At 42.5% G+C, this 9,319-nt stretch overlaps 1 protein-coding gene across 2 annotated transcripts in view; it reads left to right on the top strand.

Moving 5' to 3' along the window:
- The window catches only part of ppm1bb (protein phosphatase, Mg2+/Mn2+ dependent, 1Bb), a 23,092-nt gene extending 14,095 nt beyond the window's left edge, over window positions 1-8,997 (top strand). Inside the window, exons 4-6 of one of the 2 annotated variants that reach the window (XM_032503197.1) lie at window positions 367-478; window positions 1,789-1,846; window positions 8,467-8,997. In XM_032503197.1, coding sequence (XP_032359088.1) covers window positions 367-478; window positions 1,789-1,846; window positions 8,467-8,496 — 200 coding nt within the window. In that variant the 3' untranslated portion in view covers window positions 8,497-8,997. Of the gene's footprint in view, window positions 1-366; window positions 479-1,788; window positions 1,847-3,351; window positions 4,034-8,466 lie in introns of those variants that run through there. The other variant, XM_032503196.1, reaches the window with a different exon arrangement.
- The last annotated feature ends 322 nt before the right edge of the window (window positions 8,998-9,319 follow it).

The raw sequence follows: 9,319 nt of genomic DNA, 5'->3' as shown, positions 1-9,319 counted from the left end.
CACTACGACCAATCACAACACCACACGGGGTGACCTATCCAGAGCACCATACGCTTGGCTACCAGCGGAGCTAATTGGTAGATTAACCTGTCGTCCTCTGTTTAGCTTACTTCTGGCCCGCCTATATCAGATACACCGATGTGATTGGTGCAGCTCGGCTATAAGGGAATAGTTAAAGAGCAGCAATACTCGATGCCAGAGTAACTCGCTTAGAATTCAAATTGTGCTCTTGCGAGAACTCAAGATTTCCAGGGTATTATTTACGCGGGTTAATGCCTAAATTTATAGTATAAAATACTATAATCTTGTCTCAGTATACCACATAACCCCTGACAAGCCCCTGGTCTTCTTTGTGTTTGTGTGTAGAGCTACTGGGGAACTGTGGGGAAGGGGGAGTCCCTGACCTGGTGTCTGTCCTGAGGAGCATTGCCACAGTGAACATCCCCAACCTTCCACCTGGCGGAGGCCTGGCCAGCAAGTAAATACACAGCCCAGAACAACATTTAACATAATTTTACTGCATTTTACACACACAACATACTGTTAAAAATATTATTGTACTTGACCATCCACACATTATTTTGTTATGACTTAGAAAATTGTAAATGCATTCTTTACCACCAGGATATTGTATCCTAATGTACACACAAGTTATGATTTGATGTGTTGAACTGCAAGTTTGAGCTCCAACTTCATGAGACACAGCTCTTTTTAAATAGTTGCAAAGTGCTTTACATGAGGATAAAAGACACAGAAAAAGATTAAGCAGTGAAAATAAACAAACGATAAATAGGGCTATTAACTATCGATTAAATTGCCAATTATTTTCTTGAACTATCCGTTTTAAAAAAAATGTCACTTCTAACTTTCCACAGCCACAAGGTGATTAAAATAGCTTCTAACAGTAGCCTGATAGAAGCCAGTTTAAAAAAATATATTTTTAAGCCGTCTTTAAAGAAAATACCAGAAGTAGCTATGAACGGTTTCACTCACAGTGTGAATGGCCTATGATTGGTTTAATATTTAACCATGCATATTTCTTATGAAATTGCACATGCTTTAGGCAAAACATTTTGGTTAGCACACCTTTTTTTATGAAGTCATTGTTGAATTTTGCAACTTGAAAAAGAAACCCAGAATTCATCACTTTGTTTATGTAGTGCTAGTAACGTGATTATTATTATTATATTTATTATTAATATTATTATTATTATTATTGTTATTATTACTATTATTATTATTAATGTTCACAAGAAACCCTTATCACACATAGAACTGAAACAATTACTTGAGTGAAAAATAAATCGTACTTTACCCTTCAAGCACAAATGTTGCTTTCCCTTGTTTTACAGTCTAACAGACAGAATGTCTTTGGGTTTAGGTCTGTTGGATAGACTAAAGAGACAATATGAAGACGTCACCTTGAGCTCCGAGGAAATTGGGAACAGTTTGAATTGATAATGAAAATAATCGTTTGTTGCAGCTCTGGTCGCACTGAGCCAAAAATGTACACAGACAGTTGCATCCACTCCAACACGAGCCACGCAGATACACTTCAAAACTTATCAATATACAGATAACACTCCTTAAACACTTAGCTGTACAGATTCATAAAGATATTCTGTAGTCTCTTTATGTATGAATAGCGGATACTAAAGTATCGACTCAGTTGCTTACTTAGTACCATTAAAATATGAATCAATATACATTTGCAAAGAAGGAACAGACTGTATTATATAAGGAAATGGTCTCCTCTCTAAGCAGCGAGCTGTGTTTGTCTGTTTGCAGACGGAGTGTGATCGAGGCGGTGTACAACAGGCTGAACCCTCACAGAGAAGAGGAAGGGGTGAGTTGATCACTCTCTAAACCCCTCACCTCTCCAACCTTTCACCACCCCCTCAACATGTAAACACACACCGGCCCAGACAAGGACACTCTGTTGTTTATGTGTTTGCGTTTGTGTGTGAGAATTAATGTTATTTTAAAGTGTGAAAGAGGGTGGTGGGTAGATTTTGCAAATTAACCTTGGCAAGCTCAGTAAAACTTTGACTTCATGTTGAAAAGCATTGAAGTGGTGTGGTCAGTTTTTTTTGTATTTATCATAAAAATAGAATACGGTGTATGCCCTCATAAATGTTTTGAACTCCTGAGCAATGACAGCACGCAAAACCTACAGATGACTTAACAAGCCTTTCTAAAGATCACCTCCCCCCCCAGACATGTTTTAAGACATAAAAATGCTTTGAATGATAATTTCTCTTTCCACAAATTTGAATAACGTATAAATGAGTACAAATCCAGAATCTATGATGATTGTTCATTTCAAAAGACCATTCTCAATCAATGTACATACACTGGAGGCTTCAAGTTTCCACCCCACGGTTGTGTAAGTTTCATACACGTTTGTACACGTCTTAGACAGATTCAAGGTGAGCACAAATACACTTTTGCTCTTGAGCAGATGAATGTGAGTACAAGTTTTCACAATTTTTCGAAACTCCACACAGTCAAGGTCAAACGCCCAAGTGAAGTGACAATAAGAAAAACATGTTTTTGAGTGCAGGGGGACTTTACAGATAAAGTTAAATATACTGTTCACGGTGCTTAAAGAGTTGATAGCTAAGTCATACAGAGTTAGTCAAATGTGTCCAAATAGCAAGATAAATTGTAGTGCCAAATGTATTGTGACAAACCATCATTACACAATAGCTCTAATATCTAAAGACTATTTTCCACTCTTCCACTTGTCAGACACATATTCCTATTTACATTTAAATGATCTCAGTTCAATAGGTATTGCTCTGCTGGCGTGGTCACTTTGTTTTGATTTATCTTTTCAGTTAAGGTTAGAAATATTGCTCAGTGTATTAAAAATGTAGTTCATGTAAAATTCAAATGCAGTCTAGGAGGAATTTTCACATCCATCTTAAAGAAATTGCTGTCATGGCTACGTGTAAGCTTACATATGTCATTCTTCTTCCAAAGAAGAGTTCAGTGTCAGCTTGTAAACAGCCTGTAAGGTGTGATGTGATGGTGGACGTGTGTGTAGATTTATGAGGGAATGTGAGTGTATTTGTCATAATTGAGTCTTACAGGCTCTTTTCTTTGGGATGTGTGGGTGCCCCCCGTCCCCGTACACCATACAGCGAATATCACAAAGGGTTGTTGGTCACAGGGTCAGAGGTAGCGTTTGCATGGGCTTGTCCGACTGGTGCAAGAATGTCTCCGAATTCGTCACGCTAGTCTGTCGTAGATATGTGTGTGACACTGGAGTATTGTGCCGCTGTTTGTATGTGTGTGTTTGACCATGGAGCGTGCCTGCAGAGTCTGACCCCTAGCGTGTCACCTCAGGCCTGTGCGGGGGGAGAGGAGGAGAGTGAGGAGGGAGGTGGCAGCACGGCGGCTCATCTGCTGGAAGCTCTGCGGCAGTTCCGCCTGCACCACCGGGGGCAGTATCACTCTGTGCTGGAGGAGTCCCTGGCCACCTACCACCTGCGGGGGGAGAGCACTGCGGATGGAACAGGGGAAGGCACAAGGACCTTGGATGACGACAGTGATGGCCAGCAGCAGCCCGCCTCCCCTCCCTCTCCCCCCTCGCCCCCGCCCTCACCTGCCACTGCAAAGCCGGAGGCCAGAAAAGATGCGCCCGCCCCTGAGGCTGATCCCTTCTCTGACTGAGCACCCCGTCTGCATACCTACCTTCCCACCCAACCCCAAAGCTAGTCCAATGTGCTTTGATCTCTCCTCCTCTTTCCTTTATCACAGAACTTGAATGGCCATATCGGTCACTTCTGGCTCCACCATGGGCTGCAAATTCAGCTTCCATTGCCATTCATTAATCTTTTAGTAATGTAATGGAAATAAAAATGCCCCTCTGTCTATTCAAGTTCTGTCTCCGAGCCATATACTGTATATACCTTCCTCCTAATGAGGACTTTCTTTTGTTTCCCCTGTCCTTTGTTCACCGTGGCTTGTATTCCTAAACTTGCCAGCCACTTTTACAACCTGACTGATGTTTACCATTAAAAAAAATCAATAAGAAATGTATTACGTGCAGAAGTGGCTGGTGAAGTAAAAATAAACCTTGCATTCCATGGCCTACATTTACCATTATTGGCTTCTTGCTGATTTCCCCCCCCCACCCCACCACACACACACCACACACCACCACACACACCAACACAACACCACACAACACACACACACACACACACACACACACACACACACACACACACACACACACACCTGCTTACAGTGGACGACCTGACAAAGAAAAGGAGAGGAGACCTTCTTAACTGCAGCTATGTGCAACACACTGCTCTCCAGGCCCACTCCATCTACAGACTCCGAACACATTCTTATTTTTTTTTGATAAATTCTTTGGGCTTTTCCGCCTTTAAGTTTTGACAGGAGAGTTAGGTAAGAAAGGGAGAAGACATGCAGGAAATTGTTACAGGTCGGATTCGAACCCTGAACCTCTGCATCAAGGCATAAACCTCAGTACATGCGCGCCCGCGCTACCACTGATCTAACCTGGCCACTCAAAATACATTCTTTTGCGTTGATGTGTGTATGTGTGTCTGCATGAGTTTGAGTGATGTAGAAAGAGACCAATCATCACTACTGAAACTTGTGGTTTTGGTAGTGGGGGATACTTGATTGGGATTGTTACCTCATTCAGCGATGTTAGGTTGTCCAAATCAGTCTGGGTACTGAAAAACTGGGCGTTTAACCACAGAGGGACACTTGTGTATGTGGCTTAGTTGCTGTATACTTGTAGTTTGTTGCGGCATTTCATTTAAATTCCTCTCTCACCACACCTCACCATATGCCAAATTCCACATCACCACATTGTAGTACGCTGCCTCACAGTCACCAACAAAGAGGTTCACGTTTGTTATGGTTGTTATTCTGGTGGTTGGGTATGTGTCAGCAGTCAAGTATACTAGTACCAGGTGCAAAAGGGCCCATGCAAGCAATGTGTTGAAATTAATATAAGACTAAAAGTCTATAGCCACACTAGCAACCCTGTAAGGCTGTAACGCACTTTACACACCAGAAATCAAAATTATTAGATAAATTGTTGGATTAATGAAAAATGGAGAGAAACTTTCACTATGGTGGCACCAGTTGAAAAGGCATATAGTTTCTAAAATCAAAAAGGTTTATCATTTTATTATACATTATTGCTCTCTACATTGTGTGAGATGGCTCAGCTTTTGTATTAGCTGTGTCAGCTTTGTCAGTGTTAGCCGTAAACTGTTGTTAGCAAATCACAGATACGGTTCCATAAAACGCTCAGGGAAGTTGCTGTCCTCAACTCTCTAACCCTGGTTGGGCGATTAAACAGATGTATGTCTGCCAAAACAACCAAAAGTTAGTCGTCATTCATGAGGTCTTTTCTCTTGTTAAACCTTAAAATGCTGTTTGAAAACCCTTCCGATATAGCAAAAATCTAATTTTTGTGTTGCTTGTCAAAATGTATTTTCGGGTGAGCAATGGACTCATTGTTGCCCTTGTGGCCGAAAAACACCTGCCTACACTTAAGGCAGTAATAAGCCCATTGCAGCTTTGCGGACAACAATGAAAACTTGCTTGGAAAAGTAACACAAATGTGAGATTTATCCTTTTATCAGAAGTTTTTATTATCACATTTACAAGAAAAAAGACTTTTGACTAAGTAAATCTTAGACAAATGTAAGTTGAGCAAAGTCAAACTGTGTAGAGCTGAAGCTAAGAAGATGAAATAAAAAATCCCTGTGAATATGGTTACTGGTCTTGCTTTAGGTAACTACACTCACCGGCCACTTTATTAGGTACACCTGTCCAACTGCTTCTTAATACCATCTTAATTTCTAAGCAGCCAATCACATGGCGGCAACTCAGTGCATTTAGGCATGTAGACATGTCAAGAGAATCTCCTGCAGTTCAAACCGAGCATCAGTATGGGGAAGAAAGGTATTTGAGTGACTTTGACGTGGCATGATTGTTGGTGCCAGAAGGCTGGTCTGAGTATTTCAGAAACTGCTAATCTACTGGGATTTTCACGCACAACATCTCTAGGGTTTACAGAGAATGGTCCGAAAAAGAAAAAACAATGAGCGGCAGTTCTGTGGGCGGAAATGCCTTGTTGATGCCAGAGGTCAGAGGAGATGGCCAGACTGGTTCGAGCTGATAGAAGGGCAACAGTGACTCAAATAAACACCCGTTACAACCAAGGTGGGCAGAAGAGCATCTCTGAACGCACAGTACGTCGAACTTTGAGGCAGATGGCTACAGCGCAGAAGACCACGTCGGGTGCCACTCCTTTCAGCTAAGAACGGAAACTGAGACTACAATTTGCACAAGCTCATCGAAATTGGACAATAGAAGATTGGAAAAACGTTGCCTGGTCTGATGAGTCTGATTTCTGCTGCGACAGTCGGATGGTAGGGTCAAATTTGGCGTCTACAACATGAAAGCATGGATCCATCCTGCCTTGTATCAACGGTCGGCTGGTGGTGGTGGTGTCATGGTGTGGGAATATTTTCTTGGCACTCTTTGGGCCCCTTGGTACCAATTGAGCATCGTTGCAACGCCACAGCTCACCTGAGTATTGTTGCTGACCATGTCCATCCCTTTATGACCATAATGTACCCAACTTCTGATGGCTACTTTCAGCAGGATAATGCGCCATGTCATAAAGCTGGAATCATCACAGACTGGTTTCTTGAACAGGACAATGAGTTGGCTGTACTCAAATGGCCTCCACAGTCACCAGATCTCAATCCAATAGAGCATCTTTGGGATTGGTGGAACGGGAGATTCGCATCATGGATGTGCGACCGACAAATCTGCGGCAACTGTGTGATGCCATCATGTCAATATGGACCAAACTCCCTGAGGATGCTTCCAGCACCTTGTTGAATCTATGCCCACGAAGAATTGAGGCAGTTCTGAAGGCAAAAGGGGGTCCAACCCGTTACTAGCATGGGGTACCTAATAAAGTGGCCGGTGAGTGTATATGGCCTTTCTTTAGCAAACACCCTCAGTCTAACACATCTTTTTTCAAACATACGGCCGGCATTACACTTCTAAAGTCATACTCCTAGCAGGGCTTAAAATGTCATAGCATTGAATCCACTGTAGGAATTCAACGTCCAACATTAGGCACCTCTACAATCATTTAACAGTGGGTTTTATGTGAGATGGTTGTGTATCTGTAATCGGTACCCACTGCTCATGCCAACAGTTGCTGGTATTAACTGTGGCAGGATGTGTTTCAGCTTGATAAAATCCCACACAGAATATTTCATTCCTCACAGGTTATGACATCGTCTGTTCAAAACAACACAATCTGAAACTCTTCTCTCATTGTAAAAGTTTAATTCAACAGACTGAACCTACAGTGCTCATTCTTCTTTGAAAGCAGGTAGAGGGATGTTATTGTAAGTCTGTATAAAACCCAGTGGTAATGCATGCGCTGCATCTTTCAATATCTAAGCAACTTAACTATCAATGGGGAAGGTGTGTGTGTGTGTGTGTGTGTGTGTGTGTGTGTGTGTGTGTGTGTGTGTGTGGTGTGTGCAGTGGGGGTGGGGTGTGGTGTGGTGTGTGTGTGTGTGAGAGGTGTGAGAGTTGTATGCAGTTACATGGGCCAAATTAGTCCCACACAGTTAAAATTACAAATGAACAAATAAAGATTATTTGTGGTATAATGCTATGGTTTGTGTCAAGTGTTTGAGTATTTCTGGATGTAATCTGACTTTAAGGCTGTGTTTCTTGTCTTTTGGTCCTGTCCTTTTGGACTTTGCAAATGTACAGGGTTGGAATTAGAGATACAAAAAGAAATCCCTGACAGAATCCAAGGTAAAGTTGTGACATTTGATACAGGACCATTTCCTGAAACTTCAAGTGGGATTTTTTTGGTGTCTCAACTTTATTTAATGTGTTGAAATGTTTCTGTTTAGGCTGTGTAGTTTTCAGCTCAAGCGGAAAATAAATCCTTCCCTTCCTTTCCCTCCCCTGCCAGCTTTTAGCTCTAGCCTTGACTTAAAGGCATTTTGCCTGCTTAAAGGCATTTTAATCTGTCGTCTCCTTTAAAACAATAGCCGCAAAGTAAATGGCTGCATTGCATGAGCTGGCGGCAATGAGCGGAGGGGGTGCTGCATAGACTGTAGGGACTCCATTCTCTCCATTTCTCCCATGTCTTTCAGTCTGACCCTTGGCCTTGATTCTTCGCAAGGTGAGTCACCCCTGGTCTGGGTTCTGGTTGTGTTTTAAAGTACAGGCTGGGCAGAGGAATGGTACTGTCTTTCACCATAATTCATCCAATTTAAGTAGATGAAATAGGAATGTGAGGTTCTAAGTTTGCCATTATTCAAGGCACCGGGAGCAGTATGTTAACTTCTGTGTGCAGGAAAACATGCATGAACAAAAATACCTAACGCACAGCTCTCCATCTTTTCCTTTTTACTCATCCAGAGTGCCGGTGAGCTGGAAGACCCCTGGTAGCCGTGGCAAAGACCCGTCTCCTCCTGGTGATCGGTGCACCCGCCCAGAGGAGGAGTGTCTCTCCATTTCGCCATGTCTTTCTCCACTAAAAGAGGACATGTGGTGTGTGTTTGAGTGAGTGTGCGTATGTTGGTTGTGTGTGTGTGTGTGCGCGTGTGTTTTTGCAGCAGTGGGACAAAGACGACAACAACAACAACAACTACACACATGCATACTGCTTTAAACCTATAGGAAACAAAAATTACTTTTCAGAAATGTCAGAATTTTATGACCTGAAGCATTGTGATGGTAGAGATGAATTTCTTTTTTTTTTTATTTACCATTGAGGTGTTTTCTTTGTTTGTTTTTTTCTTGAATGTTGACATTGAACACCTGACTTCACACTGACTTGAGGACCTATAGTGTGTGCGTATGTTTGTATGTGCGAGAGAGTGTGTGTGTGTTGAGTGTTTTGAGGAGGGCCAAGAGAAGACGGACGGTGGATAAAGACTTTGTATGTAATTCTTCTTCTTCTCCTGGACTTTAATTTTTTTGTGCTCCTGGGTCTGACACCTTTGCTTCTCCCATCTTAAAAGACACACACACACACACACACACACACACACACACGTCTCATCTCCTCTCCCTCTCTCTCCCACGAAGCGTCATCTCTCTCATCTCTCGTCTCTCCCGGCGTCTTCTCTCCTCACGGTCTCTCTCTCTCTAACACACACAGACACGCCATAAAAAACCATAAACACCCATCAACCACCCCAATTTCCACCTGTGCACGTATGTGATGTGCTACCTTCGCAGGGCACTGCATGAGGACTCTGGTTCTACA

This window comes from Etheostoma spectabile, chromosome 21 (genome assembly GCF_008692095.1).
Source record: "Etheostoma spectabile isolate EspeVRDwgs_2016 chromosome 21, UIUC_Espe_1.0, whole genome shotgun sequence".
NCBI lineage: Eukaryota > Metazoa > Chordata > Actinopteri > Perciformes > Percidae > Etheostoma > Etheostoma spectabile.
This window is presented reverse-complemented; position numbering and strand designations above follow the sequence as displayed.